Source organism: Mobula birostris, chromosome 26 (genome assembly GCF_030028105.1).
Source record: "Mobula birostris isolate sMobBir1 chromosome 26, sMobBir1.hap1, whole genome shotgun sequence".
NCBI lineage: Eukaryota > Metazoa > Chordata > Chondrichthyes > Myliobatiformes > Myliobatidae > Mobula > Mobula birostris.
This window is the reverse complement of record NC_092395.1, coordinates 14,156,307-14,181,662: the sequence shown is the minus strand read 5'-3', so window position 1 is coordinate 14,181,662 and position 25,356 is coordinate 14,156,307. Positions and strand designations below refer to the sequence as shown.

General features: G+C 44.6%; 1 protein-coding gene across 2 annotated transcripts in view; it reads left to right on the top strand.

Moving 5' to 3' along the window:
• The first annotated feature begins 409 nt into the window (after positions 1–409).
• The window catches only part of fgf22 (fibroblast growth factor 22), a 167,730-nt gene continuing 142,783 nt past the window's right edge, over positions 410–25,356 (top strand). The window contains exon 1 of one of the 2 annotated variants that reach the window (XM_072243890.1): positions 410–683. In XM_072243890.1, coding sequence (XP_072099991.1) covers positions 487–683 — 197 coding nt within the window. In that variant the 5' untranslated portion in view covers positions 410–486. The remainder of the gene's footprint in view (positions 684–25,356) is intronic. The other variant, XM_072243891.1, reaches the window with a different exon arrangement.

The following is a 25,356-nucleotide window of genomic DNA, read 5'->3' as shown; positions in this document are numbered from 1 at the left end:
TAAGACATTCCTATACAGAAATGCTGTTAATATTTAGCCATATTTAATCCTCAGGTCCTCAAGGATTGGACTCATCTGTGATAGTAAGGATTTGAACAATGCATGATCAACCACTGTTTAAGTTTATGGCAGTTCTGAATCTGTTTATGAGATTAATAGCCCCAAATTAAGTTATAAACTGAGTACACATGCCGAGCATTGTTTCATTTTTCACAGAAGATGGCCAGAGATTCATGTCAGTTCTTTATATGGACTTGCTGCGAATCCATTACACAACAATCAGGGTTAACTCACTGGTGGGAGTTTTAACTCTGAACTTTGATTGTAATAAATTACTGCACAGTTGATAATTCAGCATTAACCATGTGATTTATTTGAATGTAGTTTGATACAGACAAGATCTTAGTGACTCCAAAGTATATTCAAGGAGGATGTTAAGGCTGCCACCTTTCTGCTTCAGCTGTATAGATTCCAGTTCTTACAATCATGTTATTGGCCAGGCCAACACATAGAGTACCTGGTAATCTCTCAACCTTAACCTTGTTCTGGAGTAACCTAAGTCATCAGAGAGTTAAAAGAACCATTCGATTTGGCAGTGCCAAAGAGCATTTCCACCTGATTCTTGTTAAGCTGCTATTCTTATTTAACCAGAACTCATCTCACCCGTCTCCACGGATATCCAGGTAAATGTTTTGCCTGTTATTTAGATGTGTAAAAAGGGATGTTAATTATTTATTTGCAAAGCCTTCTCTTTCAGGAATGAATCATTAGTTGTACCATTGACAATGCTCCAAATATTGATTGCTAAAATTGTTAAACAGGAGAGTGTGTGGGAGTGAATTGGGGAGAAGATAAAATATTTGGCGTGTTCTAAGGCCTGATCGTGATTAAATATAAGACAAGTATTTCCACATTGAGCTGTTCAAAAATGAGGCATCTTATCTAGGCAGCTAATCTTATGTTAATGAAGTCCAGAGAGAACTAATAACTGTAATGGCCCTGTCCATCACAGATAGAGCCCTCCCCATGACTGAGCACATCCAGACAGTGTGCTGTCACAGGAAAGCAGCACCAGTCATCAGGGAACCCCACTACCCAGGTTATGCTCTCTTCTCGCTGTTGCCACTAGGAAGGAGGTACAGGAGACTCAGGGCACACATCACCAGGTCAGGAACAGTTATTACCCCTCAACCAACAGGTTCCTGAACCAAAGTGGATAACATCATTCAATATCTCTTGCCTTATCACTGGATTGTTTCCATGACCTATGGACTCACTTTCAAAGACTCTTCATCTCACGTTGTTGATGTTCATTGCTTATTTATTTATTTATTAGGTTTTTTTATTATTTTGTATTTGCACAGTTTCTTGTCGTTTGCAAATGGGTTGTCTGCCCTGTTGGATGTGGTCTTCCACTGAATTTATTATGGTTATTGGATTTACTGAGTATGCCCGCAAGAAAACAATTCTCAGGGTTGTTTATGGTAACACAACCTTGATAGCAAATTTACTTTGAACTTAGTGCCCCAGACTCCTCTGTGTCCTATTCGTGATTGTGAGTGTGAGATCTGTAATCAACATTTCCAAAAAGCTTAGAAATATCCCTACATGTTAAGTCAAATTAACATTATACATAACATTAACTCAACATTGTTTCAAATTAGACATCCAAACTCCACCTTGATTTTTTTTAATAGTTACATTAACACACAAGGGGTGATTGATAAGTTTGTGGCCTAAGGTAGAAGGAGACAATTTTAGAAAACCTAGCACATTTATTTTTCCTACATGTACACAATTAGTTCAGCTGTCATGGAGCATATGGATCCCTTCTTTGTAAAAGTCGGCGTCTTGGACCTCCAGAAGAGGTGATTGATAAGTTCGTGGCCTAATGTAGAAGGAGATGAGTTATTAACTTCAAACTTTCTGCGTAATCACTAAAAGAGTTGAACTGCACGTGCATGTAACAAGAGCTGTATAACTCATCTCCTTCTACCTTAGGCCACAGACTTATCAATCACCTCTGCTGTGGACCACTTTCTGGAGGTCCAAGACACCGACTTCTAGAGGAAAGGGATCCTTATGCTCCACAACTGCTGGACTAAGTGTGTAAATGTAGGAGGGGACTATGTTAAAAAATAAATGTGCTAAGTTTTCTAAAATTGACTCCTTCTACCTTAGGCCACGAACTTATCAATCACCCCTTGTATATCTGTTGCTATGCTGTTGGTGGAGCTTCATATATATGGCTTTTAAAGATGCCTTACACACAACCTAGACCTTAACCACAAAGTCAAGGTGCATGTTTTAAAGAATGAATGAATTAATTAACTTCTGGTTTTTGTTGGTCTGTTTTCTTTACTGAAGTTTTTCTCACCTTAATTCCAATGGCTCTGTGGTTTTAACACTTTTTATGTTAAAATGTACTCTAAATATGAGAAATTCTGAATGTTGGCACAAGTGTTATTAGCACAAACGCAAGAGAGGCCAAATATACTAGAAGTCTTGAACAATATATGCAAAATTCTGGAGGAACTCAGAAGGTCATGTAGGATCTATGGAGGAAAATAAATGGCTGCATTACCATCTGGTATGGGTGGGGGGCTACTACACAAGATCGAAATAAGCTGCAGTGAATTGTAAATTTAGCCACCTTCATCATGGGCACTAGCCTCCTGGGTTATCGGGACATCTCCAAGGAGCGATGCCTCAAAAGGGCGGTATCCATCATTAAGGACCTCCATCACCCAGGACATGCCCTCTTCTCATTGCTACCATCAGGGAGGCAGTACAGGAGCCTGAAGGCACCCACTCAATGATTCAGGACCAGCTTCTTCCCCTCTGCCGTCCAATTTCTGAATGGACATTGAACCCACGATCACTACTGCACTACTTTGCCAGTGGTATCAAACCTGAAATCTGATTCTGATTCAGGCATTTCAAGCCAAGACCCTTCCCCAGGACTGACGAGGAGTCTCTGCTCAAAATGTTGTTTGTTTATTCTCCTCCATATATACCACCTAATCTGCTGAATTCTTCCTGCAAGTGTGTGTTATAACACTGATAATGCAAGTTCAAACTGCACTATTTACAGTCAGTGGAGTACTTGCCATTAATTATCGATTGGTAATTGGTTTATTATTGTCGCATGTAACAAGATACAGTGAAAAGCTTTGTTTTGCTTGCTACCCTCTCAGACCATTCCATAATTAGTACATTGAGGTAGCTTAAAAGTAAAAGCTAGAACAGAATACAGAAAATACAATCAGGAGCCACTTTATTAGCTACCTCCTGTATGTAATAAAGCTGCCACTGAGCACATGTTTGTGGACTTCTGCTGCTGTAGACTAGCTACTTCAAGGTGCAATGTTTTGTTCATTCAGAGATGCTCTACTGCATACCACTGTTGTAACGCATATTTGTTTGAGTTACTGTCACCTTCTTGTCAACTTGAACCAATCTGGCAATTCTCCTCTGACCTCTCTCATTAACAAGGTGTTTTCATCCTCGGTACTGCCACTGACTGGATTTTATTTTATTTTTTGCCCCATTCTCTGTAAACGCTAGAGTGTGTTGTGCGTGGAGATCCCAGACAGTCAGCAGTTTCAGAGACACCCAGACCACCTTGTCTGGCACCAACAATTATTCCATAGTCAAAGTAACTCAGATCACATTTCTTCCCCCATTCTGATGTTTGGTCCGAACATCAGCTGAACCTCGTGACCTGCTTGTCTGCATGCTTTTATTTACTGAGTTGCTGCCACATGATTGGCTGACTGGCTATTTGCATTAATGAGCAGGTGTACCTAATAAAGTGGCCACTGAGTTTATAGTTGCAGAGAAGGGATAGTGCAAGTAAAATGCAAGGGACCATGACAAGCTGGATTAAGAGATCAAGCGTCCACCTTACAAGAGGTCCTTTTAGGCATCTTATAACAGTGGGATAGAAGATGTCCTTGAAAATGGTGGAACATGTTTTCAAGCTTTTGTATTTCCTGCTGTTGAAAAGGGGGAGAAGTGTGAATGACCAGATTGGCAGGAGTTGGCTCCTTTACTGCGGTGGTGAAATGTGCAGACAGGAGCCATGGAGGCAAAACATCTTTTTGTAATAGATTGGGCTATGCTCACAAAACTCTGCAATTTTGGTGCAGTCTTGGGCAGAACAGTTGCCACACCAAGCTCTGATGCACCCAGATAAGATGGTCTTTACTTTTGCATCTATAAACATTGCTAAGGGTCATCAGGAGCATTCTGAATTTCCTTAGCCTTCTGAGGAATTAACTGCGCTGGTGAGCTTTCTTTGCTGGACAAGCTGGTAATAATATCTGTTGTTGTTCATCCTTCGTAGTCGAAGATGACCATGGCTTCAAAGTCAAATGGGAGATTGGTGGCTGTGGGTCCGGAGGTGACTGATGAGGCCAATCCGGGCCCTGAAGGCTCGCCCACATGTGGGACACAAGTGGGTGGGTGCTGTCGTGGCAGTGCATGCTGCTCGGGCCTTGCGCACAGCACGCTTTCGTTGCGCCTCGATGATGCGCCTGACTTCAGCTGCACGGGCTCCTGTGGTGATCTTGCTGCGCCAAGCTGGACGGTCGAGGGCAAGCGTCTCCCACGTGTTGATGTCGACACCCAGGCCTTTGAGGGACACTTGGAGGCAGTCTTTGTAACACTTCTTCTGCCCCCCGACTGAGCGCTTGCCCTGACACAGTTCTCCGTACAGCAGCTGCTTAGGCAATCGGCTGTCTGGCATTCTGACCACGTGTCCAGCCCACCTGGCGTGGACTTTCAGCAGGAGGGTATAGACGCTGCAGAGCCCAGCTCGTTCCAGGATTTCCGTGTCGGGGACTTTGTCCTGCCACCTGATGTGGAGGAGTCTGCGGAGACAGCTCAGGTGAAAGTGGTTGAGCTGTTTGACGTGTCTGCTGTAGACAGTCCAGGTCTCGCTGGCGTAAAGGAGGGTGGTAAGGACCACTGCACAGTAGACCTTCAGCTTGGTGGTAAGGCTGAGTCCTCTGCGCTCCCAGACATTCTCACGGAGTCTCCCAAAGGCGGCGCTGGCTTTGGCAATCCTGTTGTTGACCTCAGCATCTATGTTCACTGCGCAAGAGAGTATGCTGCCCAGGTAGGTGAAGTTGTCGACTGCCTGGAGGTTCTGGCCTTTCACCGTGATGCGCGGCTCCTGGTATGGCTTTCCTGGGGCAGGCTGGTACATAACTTCGGTCTTTTTGGTGCTGATAGTGAGACCGAAGTTGTCGCAGGCTTGTGAGAAGCAGTCCATTTCATGCTGCATCTCCTGCTCTGTGCTGGCGTTGAGTGCGCAGTCATCAGCAAACAAGAAGTCTCTGATGACAGTCTCTTGCACCTTTGTAACTGCCTGCAGGCGCCTAAGGTTGAACAACCTGCTGTCAGTCCTGTACCTGACGTGGATTCCTTCTTCGTAGTTATGGAAGGCATCTGTCAGCATGGCAGAGAATACCATACTGAACAGAGTCGGGGCAAGAACGCAGCCTTGCTTGATGCCATTTGTCACTGGAAGGCCTCCAACTCGTCGCCGTCATCCAGAACTTTCACCATCATACCGTTGTGGAACTGCTGGACGATTGTGATGAACTTGCTGGGGCAGCCAAACTTCTCCATGATCTTCCACAAGCCTTCTCTGCTGACCGTATCGAAAGCCTTGGTTAGATCGACAAAGGTCATGAAGAGGTCACTGTGTTGCTCCTGGCATTTTTCCTGGAGTTGGCACGCAGCAAAAATCATGTCCGCGGTCCCACGTTCAGCACGGAAGCCGCACTGGCTTTCTGGGAGCAGACCTTGCTCAAGATGTTGGAGAAGGCGGTTGAGCAGGACGCGGGCCAGAATCTTCCCCGCAATGGCCAAGAGGGAGATGCCTCGGTGGTTGTCGTAAGACTGGCGGTTGCCTTTCCTCTTGTAGATGTGGACTATGCTGGCATCTTTCAGCTGTTGCGGGACCTGTCCCTTTTTCCACATGGACTGGAAGAGTACAGTCAGCTTTTGCATCATGACAGGGCCTCCTGCTTTGTATACCTCAGCAGGGATTGCATCAGGTCCTGGCGCTTTGCCACAGGAGAGTTGCTTCACTGCCTCCCTGACTTCATCTACTGTGGGGAGGGTGTCGAGGTTCTTGTTGATCTCTACCTGGGGCAGGCGGGCAATGGCCTCATCGCTGATGTCGGCAGGGCCGTTAAGGACGTTGTTAAAGTGCTCAGCCCACCGATCCAGAATCTGCTTCTTCTCTGTCAGCAGCTGCGTCTCATCTGCGTTGAGGAGAGGTGAGGAGCCGGAGGACTGGGGTCCGTATACAACCTTAAGCGCATCATAGAAGCGCTTTATGTCGTGGCTGTCTGCATAGCCCTGGATTTCATCGGCCTTCTTGCTGAACGAGCTGTCCTACATCTCGCGAAGTTTTTTCTGCACCTTTCTTCTTGCGTTGGTAAAGGCATCTTTCTTGGCTAGCGATGTGGGGTCGTTCTGATGCGCTCTATAATGTTGATGTTTCTCCGTTAGTAGTGCCTGTATTTCTTCATCATTCTCATCAAACCAGTCTTGGTTTCTTCGGGTGGCTGGTCTGAGATGTTCGAGGGCGGTAGTGTAGACAGCGTCTCTCAAGGCCGTCCACTGTTCCTCAACGCTGGTCCTGTCATCCTGTGGTGTGTCTGGCAGACTGCCTTCAAGGACATCGACGAATTCTTCTGTAACCCTGCTGCTTTTCAACTTGGAGACATTCAGCCTCTTTGCAGTCTTCTGCCCTTGGGATCTTCTCATGGGCAGAATACGAAGCCTGAACTTGGACACAATGAGGCGGTGGTCAGTCCAGCAGTCGGCACCACACATGGCTCTCGTCACTCTGACATCCATCCTGTCCCTCTTCCTGGTGATGATGTAGTCAATCAGATGCCAGTGCTTCGAGTGTGGGTGCATCCATGACGTCTTCTTACGGGTGGGTAAGCGGAACAGGGTGTTGGTGATGACAAGGTCGTGTGAGGCACATGTCTTGAGGAGCAGAAGCCCGTTGCTGTTACACTTGCCAGTGCCGTGTCTTCCAATGATCCCTTCCTAGGTTTGGTATTCTGTCCCTACTCTGGCATTGAAGTCCCCGAGAACGATGAGCTCCTCTGACTGTGGGATTGCTGAGATGAGAGCGACGAGTTCTTCATAGAACTTGTCTCTAATGTCATCTGGGTTGGTCATGGTGGAAGCGTAGGCACTAATCAGCGTAGCACTCTTCTTGTTTGCAAGTGGGAGCTGAAGTGTCATCAGGCGGTCGTTGATGCTCTCTGGGTGCTTGGTGAGTTTACGGGCGAGGTTAGAATTGATGGCAAATCCCAGGCCTGCTTCTCATCGTTCAGCGCTGCTGCGACCGCTCCAGAAGAACGTGTATCCACCACTACATTCTGTCAGCTGGCCCTTGTCAGCCAGGCGCGTTTCGCTGAGAGCTGCTATGTCCACATTGTAGCGAGCTAGCTCTTTTGCAACCAGTGCAGTTCTTCTCTCTGATCTGTCTGCCTTGATGTTATCTCGCAGAGTTCTCACGTTCCATGTGTCAAGGTTGAGCACCATCACTTTCTTCTTCACTGTTGTAGGTCGACCGCTATGAGGGATCCCCACCAGCCGCGGTAAGCTGGCCAGGGTGAAGTGAAGCAGACTATGTTTGAGGCACCTTTTCCAGCCCCTTCCTCCATGGAGGTGAGCAGAGCGATCCTAAAGAGGGCTGCTCAGACACCCAGGGGGCTGCCGAACTCAACTGCTGCTTTGGTCCAGTAGAGAGCGACCCTATGCCCTGGGCCGCCTGTGTGCAGGTTTGTGACTACAGCTTCCAGTGTATCCGTACCTGCTGCTTCGCCGCTCCCCCATCGCCACAGGACTTTAGGTTGCGCGTTGGGTTTGAAGTCATGACTTGCGCTTGACTTGGATTAAAGTGAGGGAGAGTTGCGCAGGTCGTCAGCCTCACTCTCTCGTCCCGGCCTATCTGGACCCAGTGGCAAGACATAGTCGAGACGGCTGGAGATAGGTCAGGATGCAGTGGATGGCCAGCAGTGTTCTGTGTGTCTCACTGTGCCCTCTTAGCGCTCCACGACGCATTGCTGAGAATCGCCTTTCTGCCCGTTGAACCAGTGATGGTTTCTTCCGCGCAGTCCGCCGAATCCAGGCTTCACACGCTAGGTAGACAAGCCCTGAGTGTTGTGGGTCTACGGCAGTTCTTGCGGCGTGCTCGCAAGCCTCCCTACCCATTGTTGGGCATCCTCATCCGCCTTTGCAGCCGTTGGGAGATGTCTCCTCTTCCGCCTGCTCCGTCGTTGGGATGATCACCTTGGTTACTGGCCTATGGAAGTGGGCTCGCAGCTCGCCGCCGCGCTGGCCGTACCAGGCGGCGGCGGCGGTCGCAACGAGCGGCAGGCCAGCTCCAGGCCTCGGGCCTCGCCCCCTCCGCCCGCCGCCGCCTCGCACTGGCTGCAGGTCGCCGACGGTGCAGTGGCGGCAGGCGGCCCGGGGCCGGGCCCCGGCCTCGGCCTCACCAAGAGGCGGCATCCCCGCACCGGCCCAGCCTGCTGCACCAACTGATATTTACACCCAGGAACTTGGAGCTCTCAACTATCCCCACCTCAGCACTATTGGTCCAGACTGATGTCTACTCGACCCTGCTTCTTGAAATCAACCGTTTTGCTGACATTGAGGAAAAAATTTATTGCAGAGAAGTTTACAATGGATGCTGGTACAAGCTAACAGAAAATCTAGTGTAAAGTAAATTTATTATCAAGTACGCATATGTTGGCGTATACTACCTTGATATTTATTTTCTTGCAGTCATTCAGAGCAGAACAAAGACATACAATGATGAACTGCACACAAAGACTGACAAACAACCAGTGTGCAAATGAAGACAAACTGTGTAAATAAATAAATAAATACATAAATAAACAAACAAATATATATGTGCATACATGTGTAAATAGTACTGAGAACTTGAGTTGTGGAGTCCTTGAAAGTGAATCCGTAGGTTGTGGAATCAGTTCAGAGTTGAGGTGAGTGACGTTATCCATACTGGTTTAGGAGCCTGGTGGCTATCATATAAGGATCATATATAACCTGATGGATATCCTTCAAATTTGAGATTTTCAACATCAGTCACACAGCACATGTGAAACATGCTTATTCGATCAACTTAGAATCAGAATCAGGTTTGTTACCTTAACAGCAGCAGTTCAATGCAATACATAATATAGAAGAAAATAAATAATTAAGTCAATCAATTACAATGTATATTGGAGATTAAAAATCATGTAAAAACAGAAATAATATATATTTAAAAAGTGAGGTAGTGTTCACGGGTTCAATGTCCATTTAGGAATCAGATGGCAGAAGGGAAGGAACTGTTCCTGAATCACTGAGTGTGTGCTTTCGGGCTTCTGTACCTCCTACCTAACAGTAACAGTGAGAAAAGGGCATGCCCAGGGTGCTGGGGGTCCTTAATAATGAACGCTGCCTTTCTGAGACACCGCTCCTTGAAGATGTCCTGGGAACTAGTACCCAAGATGGAGCCAACTAAACTTACGACCCTCTGCAGCTTCTTTCGGTCCTGTACGGCAGTGATCCCCAACCGTTGCGCTGCAGACCGGTACCAGGCCACAAAGCTACCGGGCCGCGAGGAAATGATATGATTTGGCGATATGAGTCAGCTGCACCTTTCCTCATTCCCTGTCACGCCCACTGTTGAGCTTGAACGCACGCAAAGTCATTACCTGCGCGTCATCCATGTCAGCGCGGGAAGGAGATCAACTCCTCGAGCTTGCAAATGACGACGGGCTGAAAAGTATATTTGACATAACATCTCTGCTGGCATTCTGGATCAAAGTCAAGGCTAAGTAACCTGAGATAGCCATGAAAGCACTGAAAACGTTGCTTCCATTTCCAACATATCTCTGCGAAACGGGGTTTTCTGCAATGAATGCAACGAAAATTAAATTGCGGAATAGACTGGACATAAGGAACCCCCTTTGAGTATCGCTGTCTCCCATCACCCCTCGATGGCACCATCTTGTTGCAGGGAAACAAGCCCAGGGCTCCCACTGATTCAGCGATATTGGTGTGTTGCAATGATTTTTTATGTTCATACGGGGAAAATATGTGCTGCGTGTTTAATATCCAAACGTTACTTAAAATATTATGATGCTATTGACTTATAAATGACTTATATAACTATATAACCATATAACAATTACAGCACAGAAACAGGTGATCTCGGCCCTTCTAATCCACGCCGAACGCTACTCTCACCTTGTCCCACCGACCTGCGCTCAGTCCATAACCCTCCATTCCTTTCCTGTCCATATAGCTGTCCAATTTTTCTTTAAATGATAATATCGAACCTGCCTCTACCACTTCTACCGGAAGTTCGTTCAATACTTACTTCAAGCTCCCCTGTCCTCCCCTGATAATTGACTTATCACTATATTCATGCGAGGAAAATATGTGCTGTGTGTTTAATATGAAATTTGTTAGGTAAACCCTTTTAGAAATGAAATTGAATGTATTAGCTACTTATCACCTATATTCCGGTCGTGACTAACACCCCCCCCCCGAACAGAATCGCCAAAAACAATTTGTAGAAAAAATCGGCACGTACACGCATGTGCACTGGTGCCCACACAAGGCTTCATGGTCATGGTAGTCTTTCTCCGAGTAAACACAACGTATTTGACTGCTACTGTTCTCCATTGGCAACCCTAACCCCCCCACCCCCGGGTCAGCCGGTCCGCAAGAATATTGTCAATAATAAACCGGTCCGCGGTGCAAAAAAGGTTTGGGACCCCTGCTGTACAGTATCCCGCCCAAACCAGACAGTGATGCAGCCTGTCAGAATGCTCTCCACGGTACAACTATAGGAGTTTTTGAGTATTTTTGTTGACATACCAAACCTCTTCAAACTCCTAATGAAGTATTGGCCATTGCAGACAGGGACGGAAAAATCAGGGGCACAGTGTGCTACCTCTATCTCTGATCCGTGTTCTTAAGTGGAGCATGGATTCTTGGAGGCACCTCATGAAAAATAGTTGAGCTGGTGAGAAGTCCATTCACTCAGCGAGGCAGTCCTCAATCAAAATTGCCACTCTCTGTAAACACGAGAGGTTCTGCAGACGAAGGAACTCCAGAGCTTTACGCACAAAGTGTTAGCGGAACTCAGGATGAGGAATAATGTATTAGACTCCTTATATAATAAATATAAATATAATAATAAATTAGTCGATGTTTCAGGCTAAGACCCTTCAGCAGGACCAGTCTATTCTCTTCTTGACCCTCACCGCATACTTTAAATAACACCTACTTCTCCTGTGAATAAGTGTCACGGTAAGTGTGGGCAGTGACTGAACCCAGATGCAGAGGAATGCAGATGTAGAGACAGAAATGAAAGGTTACACATAGGAATTTCAGCAGAGCATTGGTGGCATGACCGAGGGACACTGTGAGACAAATCATTCTCAGCACCAACAACTCCACAATGAGCGCTAAACGGGAGCCCGCATTTAATAGTCATAGAAAGCGGAAAACCCATGCCAGTCACAATTAATTTAACAAGATTAAACAGAAAGCATAAGGATTTAATGACTCTCATTAAGGCAACAATTAGTAAATTCAAACACGAGAAAATCTACAGATGCTGGAAATCCAAAGCAGCACACGCAAGTGGCTAGTGGAACTCAGCAGGCCAGGCAGCATCTATGGGAAGGAGTGAATAGTTGATGTTTTGGACCAAGACTCTTCTTGGTCCTAAAAATTGACTGTTTACTCTTTTCCATGAATTAGTAAATACAGGCGCTTGAGAAACCAAGAAGCCCGACACTCTGCAGCTCGTCACAGAGGCCCAAAGGCCCTCAGTGTTCGTGACAATAAGCCCTACTACTGATGCATTTACAGCCTTTAATGCCTTGCCACAAGTGATATTGAATTTGGACTACTGAACCTAATTTAATCCAAATATAGAAAAGGGAATTAAGATATGTAATTTTCTCATTTTACAATGTTGTCCTTACGAATACAATTTTGATTTCTTGTACCCGGCAGATGTCTTTGAAACAGTTGGCCATTTGCAGCAGGGCCTTTATTTTTATCTTACATGTATATGTGGCGATATGTGGCTTATTTCTTGACGGGGTAAAGGATAAGAACCTGACACTTTATCTATTGTATGCCCTGCTGTCAGACGACACTCAATGCCAACAATCCACTTGGGAGTTTATAGCCTTCTGTCCTATTCCCATCATAGGAGAGCCACATAAAAATATGCAGTCAAGTAATCAAACGAGGATTATAATAAACTAGTACAAAATAATGGAAGTCCTCCAAGTGTAATCTGAAAATTGGTAGGAGAAAATATAAAAAATATATCTAGTTTGAATGAAATTGTGGAATTAATCCAGCTCTGCCTCACGGACCTATCATCTTGGGTCCAAATCTACTCCAAGCAACAATCTTGGTTCAATTAAACTGATCTCATGCAGCTCCGCTTTTATATTGTCATTTCACCCCCCCCCTCCCAAAAATAAGACATGTGAGAGGAGGATTGGATGTGAAAAACTGGCTTTGGTTCAAAAATAATTGTGAAGGAGTTTCCCTGTCACCTCCCCCTCCCATCCACCCCCACCCCCCACTCCTGAAACAGAAGATTTAGTCCTTGTAGTGTGGTCAGTTCTCTGCAGTGAGGCAGAAAAACAATTAATAATGGAACCTATTAAAGGCTGATTGTTGCCACTGAGAGGAAGGTAGAATTACAGCTCTTTGATGTAACTGGGTATGAATCAGGCCTCATTACAGAGATATAATCTACATTCATACATTTATGTTGGTTAGCTGGATCTATTGGGACATATTGAATTGCACATCCATAGAGCATCTCTGCCACAGAGAGTTTTTTTTTTCTAGTCTCAAGCACCAGACAGAGATTCAATACAGAATAGTTTGCAAGGTTAAATAAAGGTACGGGAGCTGTTTACTTACTAAGATCCCAGAAATACAGAGTGTCTGTTCTACTGACTGGCATCTGCTAACAAGGTAACACAATAAACATCTTTGATGATTATCACATATTGGCTGCAGTTGGGATCAGAACTTCTTGGGTTAACTTTATGGGCAGGAAAATGATGTTCAGAAACAATTACATAATTAATTGACCTTGACTCTTCCATAAATTATCTGGTCTTCCAGTTAGTGTCGGAATAACCCTTATGACAAGGGAAATGAGCTTTCTTTATCTTTACGGGTAACAACTTTTAGATAAATCATATAACGTTTTTTACTATGTAGGCCCATCTTATTAACAATTAAACTACAGAAACTTGCAATGTTGCATAACAAGTGTGTATTTCACATTTCGTCTCTCTAATCTTATAAAAAACTTCTTGTTATTTTGGATATTGTTCTGGAGATTTGAAAATGTAATCCTTTTGGAATTAATCTCGCTTTTTTTCCTTACAAGAGAATAAGGACACCTTGTCCAAAAATCAGTTTTCGTTTTTATTTATTTTGTTCTCGGCAAGGCCATGTTTCTTCTCCTTTTGGGCAGCCTCTCAGGATTGCCCCTACTCTGGTCCCATGGGTTCCAAGGTGGATGATGAGGTCAGCAGTCAGGCAGGAGGTGCTTGGCTGAGCAGATGGGGGTGTAGTTTGAGAGAGTGTGCTCTGAATTTGAATCTCCTGGGCCAAGGATTCTACATAGGTTGGTGATGATGTTACACTTCAAGAATGCTTTGAGAATATTCTTGAATTATATTCTCATTCTACTAGATAATCATCTGTCAAACTAGAGCTTGGAACTTTATTTTGGGAACTTATTGTTGAGCATCTGAATGACAAATTAATTAAATGTAATTAGGCCCTTGATGGTGGAGATTTTGACTGGGAATGGATGTTGAGATGATTTGCTTATTTTACTGGTGAGTTTTGAGAAATTCCACTCCAGTTCAAATCTTTTTGAGGTAAGATGCTTCATTGGAGCCAGATAAAATGTTGGAGTAATGATGTGGCCTTGTTTGATAACATCCTGCCCTGAGGCTGGATTTGTTGTGGACTTCTTGGTTAAAAACAAAGTTCAAAGCTGTGTAAGGTCTTGCTTCTCATTATCAAGCAGATATAAGATGGAGTAAAATTTCTACAGGCAGCCATTTCTGAGAAGAAATGCCTTACTGTCCTTCTCAATTAACTGAGTTAAGGATCTTTATGAGTTGATGCATGGTGAGGATCAATCCGATGTGTCCCAGGATGGACAAGTTCCACACAGCAACCAAGTGAGCAGTTGAGAAGGACTCATGGAATGATTTTCCTTGTGGCACACAGCAAGTAGACTTCTCTTTAGTTATTATAATCAGATTTATGTCCTTTACGAATGTAGCCATGATTATGGCAACTCTCAGGTAACTTGATATGTCCTCCACTCCCAGACACGAGAACTCGGTTTGCAAATTTACAACTGAAGTTCAATACTATCAAGGTCTAGAACTTCACTAAAAAGAAAGAACATAAGAAATAAGAGCTGGAGTCAAGTCACCCTCAGGCCTGCTCCTCTATTTATCAAGATTATCTTTTAAGTCATTGACTTTTTTCTCCACTATATTCTTTGGTTCTCTTAATATTCAGAAATGTTCAAAGAAACTTTTATTATCAAAGTACATATGCATCACCATATAAAAACCCCGAGATTCATTTTCCTGTGAGCATACTCAGCAAATCTATAGAAAAATAAGTATAACAGGATCAATGAAAGATCAACCAGAGTACAGAAGAGAACAAACTATGCAAATACAAATATAAGTAAATAGCAATAAATAACAAGAACATGAGATAACAAGATAAAAGTGTCCTTAAAGTAAGATCATTGGTTGTGGGAATATCACAATGGATGGGTAAGTGCGTGTAGTTATCCCCTTTTGTTCAAGAGCCTGGTGATTGGGGGATAGTAACTGTTCTTGAACCTGATGGTGTGAGTCCTGAGGCTCTTGTACCTTCTACTTGATGGCAGCAGCAAGAAAAGAGTATGACCTGGGTGGTGGGGATCTCTGATGATGGCTGCTACTTTCCTTTGATAGCATTTCATGTAGATGTGCTCAATGGTTGGGAGGGCTTTACCCATAATATACTGGGCTGAATCTACTACCTTTTGTAGGATTTTCCGTTCAAAGAAATTGGTGTTTCCCTGCCAGGCCAAGATACAGCCAGTCAATGCACTCACCACTACACAACTATGGAAGTTTGTCAAAGTTTTAGATCTTAACTTTCTCTGGGACAGATAAATCACGAGATACACAGACATCTGTGAGAAGTAATTTCCCTTCTAAGTTCTGAATTATCTACCCCCTCTTCTGAGGTCTACACTCCCAATGTTTGCTTGATGGTAGATGTGAACTCAGTGGGCTGAGGTATTTAATCCCTGCTGTATTTCTGTGACTCTCCTCATGTATTCTTCCTGCTTTCAGCTGGCTGAGCCTTGTAAGAATTAGGTTGATTTAGAATAGCTTAGTGGTGTGTGCTGTAAAACTATAGCCCCACACAGTTCTGGTTCAGTCCTGACCTTCGCTACTAAGTCTGCATGCTCTCCTTGTGACCACATGGTCTTCCTCTGCATCGCCCGGCCATTGTAAGTTGGTAAGTGGTAGAATCTGGGAGAGATTGATGGAAATACAGGGAGAATAAATTAGGATACGTACGTGCCTGTGTGTTGGTTGGCATAGATTTGATGGGCTCAGTTTTCTGCACTGTATGACAATATGACCCTAACTCTGTAAGATTGCCTCGCGTTCCTGTGTCACAAACACCAGAATATACAAGCCCAAGCTACAATTTATTATTTTTTAGGTTACAGCGCGGAATAGAACATTCTGCCCTTTGAGACGCACCGCCTAGACTAATCCTAGCCTAAATTTATCCTAGTTTGAATCCTAGCCTAATCACAATGACAAATTAATGTGTGTGTGTGTGTGTGTGTGTGTGTGTGTGCGTGTGTGTGTGTGTGTGTGTGTGTGTGACCTCCGTCGGTCGTGGTCGACCATGGGTACTGCGCCTCTGGTAGTCACTGGTTTGTCGAGCAGCGTCGACTGTGTCTATTGAGGCTGATCCTGGAATGGCAGGCTCTGCCACAGTTGCTGCATGTGTAGGGCATCATGGAGTTGTTGTCCGCTGTCCGCTGTGCTCTCCGTTTAGCTCTCCGCCCCTCAAAGCGACCCAGGATCACTCTTTCGCCTTGCTCTCGGTGTTACTGAAGAGTACCTCGCCGTTTGTTGCAGTCATCTGCTGTATCCTCCCAGCACTCCGTGTTGATTTTTAAGGCTTTTATGTCGCGCTTGCAGAGGTCCTCGAAGCGAAGCTGGGGTCCACCAACATTCCTCTTGCCTGTTGCTAGTTCTCCATAGAGGATGTCCTTTGGCAGTCTACCATCCTTCGTACGAGGGCTGTGGCCCAGCCAGCGCAGTCTGCGTTGTCTTAATAGTGTGAACATTGTGGGAAGTCCAGCACGGGAGAGGACCTCAGAATTAGGGACTTTGTCTCTCCAGGTGATACCGAGGATGTGCCGAAGGCTGCGCAGGTGAAAACCATTGAGTTTCCTCTCCTGCTTGGAGTAGATGGTCCAAGTCTTGCTACCATACAGGAGGGTGCTGATAATGCATTCATTGTACACAGCAGTCTTGGTCTTTGTAGCGAGTGTTGGATTCTCTCAGACCAGCGATGAGAGTCGAGCAAGGATCGATACTGCTTTGCCGATACGCCTATTGATTTCAGCATCGAGGGAGAGAGTGTCGCTAATGGTCAACCTCAAGTACGTGAACTCATGGACCACCGCTAGATTGTGATTGTTGATCGTAATAACTGGTGTCTCCAGTACATTCTGGACAAGGACATTTGTTTTCTTTAGGTTGATGGTAAGCCCGAAGTCCTTGCATGCCTTAGAGAAGCAGTCCATGAGAGTTTGTAGTTGCTGTTTGGTGTGAGAGGTTAGAGCAGCGTCATTGGCAAAGAGCATGTCACGTATTAAGATCTTTCACACCTTTGGTCTTGCTCTCAGGCGCGCAGGGTTGAACAGCCGCCCATCAGACCCGGTATGCATGTAGGTGCCTTCTGTCAACATCCCAAATGCGTGCTTCAATAGCAGAGAGAAGAAGATGCGGAATAACAATGGGGCCAACACGCATCCTTGTTTGACTCCACTATGAATAGCGAAGAGTTCTGATGAGCTGCCATCATACTGAACAGTAGCCCTCACGTCGTCGTGGAATGACTTGATGATACTTTGGAGTTTCGAGGGACAGCCGATCTTGCGGAGAATCTGAAAGAGCCCATCCCTGCTGACAAGGTCGAATGCCTTGGTCAGATCGATGAAAGCAACAGTGGGGTTTCTGTTGTTCCCTGCACTTCTTCTGGAGTTGACGGAGTGAGAAAATCATGATGATAGTTGACCTCCTTGCGTGAAAACCACCTTGGTACTCAGGGTAGACCCGTTCTGCCAGAGTTACACAAGTAAAGGCTTTGCAGACAATACTCAGGTGGGAGATAACCCTGTAGTTGTTGCAGTCACTCCTGTCACCCTTGTTCTTGTACAAAGTGACGATTTTGGAGTCGTGCATATCCTGTGGTACAGCTCCTTCCTTCCAGCACTGACGGAGGACCTCGTGTAAAGGTTAGAGGAGTGAGCTCTTGCAGTGTTTGATCTGGTCTGGAGGAATCCCATCATTGGTAGGAGCTTTCCCTGGGGCCAGACTGTCAATTGCCTTGCTGAGGTCCTCAATAGTTGGTTCAGAGTTGAGTTCATCCATAACTGGTAGACAATCGATGGCATCAATGGCTGACCTAACAACAACATTTTCTCTCGAGTAGAGCTCAGAGTATTGTTCCATCTGCTTTTATCGGTGATTATTTCACCGCTGGGTGACTTCAGGGGTGCTGTCTTGCTCTGCGATGGGCCAAGGGTCTTCTTGATACCATCATACCATCTGATGTTGCCTGTCACAGCTGCTGTCTGAATGTCCTCACTGAGTTGGAGCAGGTACTCATTTGCGCACTGCCTTGCAGTCTGTTTCACGTTGCTTCTAGCAGCTCAAAGTGCCTGGAGTGTTTGGTCAGATGGGAGCGCTTGTACTCCGTGAGAGCTGCACGCTTGGCTTCGATGACAGGAGTCATGATGGTGGACTTTGCCTCAAACCAGTCACTGCTCTTTGTGGTCTTTCTTCCAAAGATAGAGAGTGCTCACTCGTGGATGGTGTCGCGAAGGTATAACCATTGTTCTATTGCAGTATCTCCTTGTGAGGAGGTAGTCACAGCACCCTGTACTGACTTGGCAAACTGGTCAACCTTTTCTAACTGTTTCACCTCTGTTGTTTTGATGCAAGGTTTTCCAGTTTGTTTGGAGTGGTGGATTTTCTTTGGATGTAGTTTGATCTTGCAGCATACAAAACCATGATCCGTATCGCAGACTGCACCTACCAACTGGTAAATCTTGGGACTGTGAGAGGAAATCCGGAGCACCTGGAGGAAACTCACGCTCAAGAGAGATGGAGCTTAGGTGTTGGAGGGAGGGTGTGAGAGAAGGTTAGAAGCAACAGTGATACTGAAGGAGAGGAAATTCTGAGCCAAGGAGATGGAGAGAAGGGTTAATTGGAGAACAGGTTGGGGTGCAATTTGAGGATAAAGAGAGTGGAAGGTACATGACGTTGTGCCCTATGTGTGTGAGTGTGTTGACAGGCCAACTATAATGTGCCCAACTATAATAGTGAATCTTAACGTGTATGCAACAAAGCCTTGTCTCCAGTTATCTGGAATCCCTTTCCCACTGTTTTGTATGATTAATGGATCTAAAACAAAAGTACGTACAGTACCTGAAAGAATTATATAAACAGAATGTGTGTTGTGATAGTCCCACGCATCAGTCCCATGTAGCAGTAATAGATGGATCCACTCTGAACTTATTCCACAACGCATGGACCCACTTCTAAGGACTCTACAACTCATGTTCTCGGTATTATTTATCTATTTATCTATTTATTATTTTGTTTTATTCACACAGTTTGTCTTCTTTTGCACAGTCTTTGCTTGTGTGTAGTTTTTTTCCATGATTATTTGTCTTTCGTGGCTTTCTACTGTGAATGATTGCAAGAAAATTCATCTCAAGGTAGTACGTGGTGACTTATACGTACTTTGATAATAAATTTACTTTGAACTTTGAATTTTGATTTTGAACATTTGAAGTAATTTATGGGGACATCTGATTGCACACTTGTGTTTTAATCTTTCATACAGCATTCTCACTACATTTTCAAAATCAATGATTTATTGACCATGCCAGTTCATCATGAGAAAGCTTTATACAGATTCAGAGCTACTGTTATTAAGGTGGATAAAAACGAACAAGGTACAATGTCAGTCAACTGGAACCCAAGAGTGTTGTACGCCATGATAGGAGAAAGAAATAGGTGTAAAAGAATTGAGTTTACTGAAGGGGGGGCAGAACGCTGCAGAGACAAAAATCAGGCAGCTGTGGCATCAAGAATAAAATCACCCAGTACCCATAGCATCTACCCATACATCAACTCAGTTAGAGAGGACTGCAGGTCCTCTTTTGAAGCCATTTTGGGCCCCAGCAGGACTCATGGGAGATGGTTGTGCCAACGCTTATCCATCAAGGAGGCCCTCAGAGCAGTCTTTAAGGAACGGTGAAACTGTTCGCATAGGCTATTGAACTCCAGGTGATGCGCCATGATGTGATGCAATTTAATGCCAAGGTTCTGATCCATTGCAGCCCAGAGCTCGACGTGAACTGGGGACCCCAATCAGAAGAAATATCAGCTGGGGTGCTGAACTGAGTGATCCTGGAGTTAATGAACGTCTGAGCCAATTCCTCAGCCGTCATTGATATTAGAGGGACAACCTCTGGCCACCTTGTCCACCATGATGGACAACCTCTGGCCCATCATGGTAAAGAGATGCATGAAACCACGGGGGGGGAGGGGGGAGAGAGGACAAACTAAATTCACATTGACATGGTCAAACCGTCTCATTGGGACCTTGCCAATAGTGCCTGAACGTGACAGTTAATTTTCTCCTTCGACATGCTGTTTGTCAGTTGTGAATTCCAAAATGTAGGCCAAGTGCAATTGCTGTCATGAAGACCAAGGGTCTGATGCTTTGCCTATTGGGTTAACATACGCTGTGAAAAGTCAACCCTCCAGTAGAGACCAAACAGAGACCGAGAAGCTCATGGTCAAATGTGCTGTACTTTCTCTCAGGATGGGAGAAGATTCTGGCTGAAGAAGGAGAGCGATTTCCTCATGCCTCCAACCAACTGTTCCTGCACAGCACCCACAGCATAGTCTGAGACATCAGGAGTGATGACCATGGGGAGCAGGTGTGCCAGTAGGGCCATGAAGGAAAGAGCACATTCGGTGTCGTCAAATGCTGTCATCATGTCTGCTGACCAGTGAGGAATGTGGTTAGGGGCACCACCTTTAAGGGCACTGTACAAGGGGAGCGTAAGTTCAGCAGCTCGCAGAATGAAATGGTGATAGAAATTCACCATACTTGAAACTTCTTCCAATGCTTTGGTAGTGCGGGACAGTGGAAAGTCCATAATAGCGGTGACTTTTGATGGCAGACGTGAAACACCTTCTGCATAGATGTGGTGGCTGAGAAAGTCAATAGGAGACAACCCCGACTGGCATTTAACAGAGTTAATAATCAGCCCATATTGGCTTGAAAAGTGTGCAGAGATGTGTTAAGTGTCTGACTTTGGATACACTGGCGACAAGTAGGGCATCTTGGTAAACAAAGCGAAAATCGAAGACTTTTAACACCAAGCCCATTTGTTGCTGGAAAGACTGTACTGCATTTTTCAGCCCAAACAGCATGGCATAAACTCAGATGGAACAAGTGGAGTTTTAACAGCAGTTTTGAGAACGTCCTCTGTACAAACAGGCACCTGATGGTCAACTTCAGAAAAAAATCATCTTTCTGTCTAAATGTGCCAAAAAGTCTTGAATACGTCGGACCGGGTGTCCTCGTTGCAGACAGTGGCAACCACCATATGGATGGAACCCCCCACTGGGTTTAGAGATCATGTAGAGGGGTGAAGCCCAAGGGCTATTTGATCTGTGATCAACGCCAAGCATTTCCATGTTAGCAAACTCGGCCTTCACCCTGGCCAGATTTTCTCAGTCCAATTTACGTGCAGTTAACGAGCCAGTTGTGGAAAGGTGGTGCTAGGCCCCATGCTTTATGACTATAGAGGAAAATATGGGCTTGGTGAGGTTTGGATCCTGCTGCTGTTGGCGAGGGTCTGTCGCACTCTGCCTTATAATCAGTGGTCGATGCCAGCAGCGCACTCAATTAAGTGATGTCACACAGGAAGTGTCTCTCTGAAAGGGTGTTTGTAATGAACAATAGACAACTCTGGCCTCTGGAAGCCACAATGTCCACAGACCTCCATTGTCTCAATGAGCTATCATTGTCAAAGTCTGCATGGTGGTCAGCACTTCTTGCATTTGTGCTGAAGCGTGCAGGTTCAAAACACAGACCTGGCGTTGTCTGATTCAGAGTTGTGGCCGTGAGTCTACTGATAGGGCTTATTGAGACAGGGAAAGGAGGAGGAATGATGCGCCTCTGACTGGCTGACTGTGGACTATCAGCCATTTTACCAAGCTTCCCATAGTCCTTCATGGGGCTATTGTGTCTGGAGGTCCTGATGTGGCCTCCTATACATTGGTGAGACCTGCCATAAATTGGGGGATCATTTCTTCAAGTACCTTCATTCCATCCACCACAAGTGAGACTTCTCTGTGGTCAAACATTTTAATTCTGATTCCCATTCCCATTCTGATGTGTCAGTCTATGGCCTCCTCTTGTGCCAAGAAGAGGCCACCCTCAGGATTGAGGAGCAGCACTTTATATTCTGTCTGGGAAGCCTCCAACCTGATGGCATGAATATTGATTTCTCCTTCCGGTAAACAAATTTTTCCTCCCTCCCTCTATTTCCCACTCTGATCTTTTACCTCTTCTCACCTTCCTGTTACTTCCCCTGGGTCCCCTCCTCCTTCCCTTTCTCCTATTGTCCACTCCCGTCTCCTATCAGATTCATTCTTCTGCAGCCCTTTCCCACATACCTGGTTTCGTCTATCACCTTCCAGCTAGCGCCCTTCCCTTCCCCTCACCTTTTTATTGTGGTATCTTCCCCCTTTCCTCTCAGTCCTGAAGAAGGGTCTCAGCCCGATATGTCGAGCACTTATTAATTTCCATGGATGCTGCCTGACCTGCTGAGTTCCTCCAGCACTTTGTGTCTATTGCTTTCAATTTCCAGCATCTGCAGACTTTCTTGACTTTATCACCTGGTGTTTATGCACTTAAACACATTTTATTCCATATTTATACTTTAACCTCTAACTTCATAGTTTATATATTTCTTTATTCTTTATAATTGTTGAAAGTTGTTTATTTTTGTTGCATGCACCACAGCAAGTTCCTAATACCTATAAATACATAAGATAAATAAAGCTGATTCTTAATCCTTGACCATTGAATAATAACGTTGATTGAAAATAAGAGAGAAATCACACCTCGGTGCTAAATTAGATTAGATTATGAAGACACGCAGTCCTCTTTTATTGTCATTTAGTAATGCACGCATTAAGAAATGATACAATATTCCTTCGGTGTGATATCACAAAAACACAGGACAGACCAATACTGAAAAACTAACAAAAACCACATAATCATAACATATAGTTACAACAGTGCAACAATACCATAACTTGATGAAGAACAGGCCATGGCACAATAAAAAAGTTCAAAGTCTCTTGAATGTCCCACATCTCACGCAGACGGGAGAAGGAAGAAAACTCTCCCTGCCGTGCCCGACCACAGTCCGACTCTGAGTTGTCCGAAAACTTCGAGCCTCCGATCAGCCCTCCGACACCGAGTACCGAGCACCATCTCTATCTGAACGATTCAACCTCAGCCTCGGTTGCCAGCAGCAGGCAAAGCCGGGGATTTTGGGGCCTTCCCTCCAGAAGATTCTCGATCGCCCAGTAACAGCGGCAGTGAACCGGTGTTTCAGAAATTTCTCCAGATGTTCCTCTGTGCTTTCACGTCTGTGTCTATCAAATCAGAATTGTCCACGGCCCCTATTTGACAGAGACGATATCATTTCACCGGAGAGCTGTGTGCACTGTGTCGTGCTGCCATCTTCTCCTCCCGCCTAAGATGCTTGGGTTATCACAATCTCATTACTAAAATTATGGTTTTTAGAATAATTAACAAGTTTCTTCACTGAGATGTGTGAAGGACAAAAGGGGAATCGTCCTCAGAACTTCACTGATCAAGATCATCTCCTCTAACCTGAGCGAAAGAGAACTGCAGACATATGGAAATATACTGCTAGCGTGGCTATTTTTTTCCCCCCTAAGGTACTTAAATTTTACCTTACTCAGGAAACATTGCTTGTAATAATGAATGCTGTAGGTAGAATTCAAAAAGAGAGATTTAATGGAAGACTTTGTCCTGCAATGCAAGAGGTGGATACACTTCTCAAAAAGGTTCTTGCAGTAACTCAGTAGGTAGTGCACCCCCTGAACCACACGCTTATTAAGAAGGTTCTAATTTGAATTATTACTGCCGTTCTCATTCTCAATTTGGACAGTAGCAATGATGAAATAAATGACTTTGGATTTTAACGGTCAGCTTCCAGAAGTTCACCATTTAAGTTCAAGTATGGAAAGCACAGAACATTTGGAAAGATATTAAATGCAATCCATACAACAGTGCTAGAGAAATGGACAATGTCTTAATAAAAAATATGGAGACCCGTTGGAAAAATTATGAATAAAGGGAATCTGTCCATTAATAGAAACATTTTAAGAATACATAGCTATTTATTTATTGAGATACAGTGCGGAACAGGCCCTTCTGGCCCTTTGTGTCACACTGCCCAAAAACCCTCCAATTTAATCTGAACCTAATCACAGGACAATTTAAAATGATCAGTTAACCTACTAACTGGTATGTCTTTGGACCCATGCAGTCACAGGGAGAATGTACAAACTCCTTACAGGCAGTGATGGGAATTGAACCTGGATTGTCTCTACTGTAAAACATTGTGCTAACCATTACGCTACCCTGCTGCCCTTGGCAATAAGTTTTATCGTTAGTAAGTTTATCATGTCAGTAAGTTTTAATTCTATTCAATATTTCCCTACTGAATGAATAAAAGAACATTGGGCACCAGCTCTAATTTCATTGTCTCACAATTGTAGTAATTCTTGCTCACACACAAACTAAAAACAATCCCACTTGTGTGGGCTCCATCAAAATAAAATTGTTTTCTCCAATGGTTATTGATGCAGCCAAATAAAACCACTGTGTAACATGACTTTACAAAAATGAAGGCATTACTGAGTAGACGGGTGCTCTTTCTACTCTTTGTTGTAATATCTCCGATATTCTCCCTTTATAATACAAGTATTCTTATGGAGTTTATACAGACAGGTTTAAATGTATGCGCTCGCTTCCACTCAATCAACACAAGTCTAATTGCGCCCCCTTGGGGAATTTGGATGTTTGAATAATATTCATTTCCAGGACAGAAATTAAAGGGGGACAAAATTAAAGATTCGCTTTATCTATCACATGTACTGTACGTTGAAACATCATGCAGTAAACTGTGTCGCTTGATTCGGGGACGTGATGGGGACAGCTCACAGGTTACGCCACACTTCCAGCACCAGCAACTTCCCAACCCTCACCTTTGTACATCTTGGATTGTGGGAGGAAACCGGAGAACCTGGAGAAAACCCTCTCAGTAACATACAAACCTCTTATAGATACTGGTGGGGATTAAACCTGGCCTTACAGCTGGTCCTGTAAAGCATTGTGTTAACTGCTAGGTTGTCATGATACATACTGATTGAAAATTTCTTGCGAATTGATCAGAGAATTCAATAAATGAAAGATGACTTTCGTTGGTTACATCGTAAACTGCATCTTGAACACTCAAATATAAATTATTTTTGAACACATATTTAAAGATATGAAACCTATTGAATATTAAAAGGTCTAGATAGAGTTGATGTGGAGAGGATGTTTCCTTTAGTGGAGGAGTCTAGGACAAGAGGGAACAACTTCAGAGGAGAAAGGTGCCCTTTTAGGACAGAGATGAGGAGGAATTTCTTTAGCCAGAGGGTGGTGAGTCTGTAGAATTCATTGCCACAGGCATCTGTGGAGGCCACATCATTCAGCATATCTAAAGCAGAGGTTGACAGGTTCTAGATTAGTACGGGTGTCAAAGGTTACTGGAAGAAAGCAGGAGAATGGGGT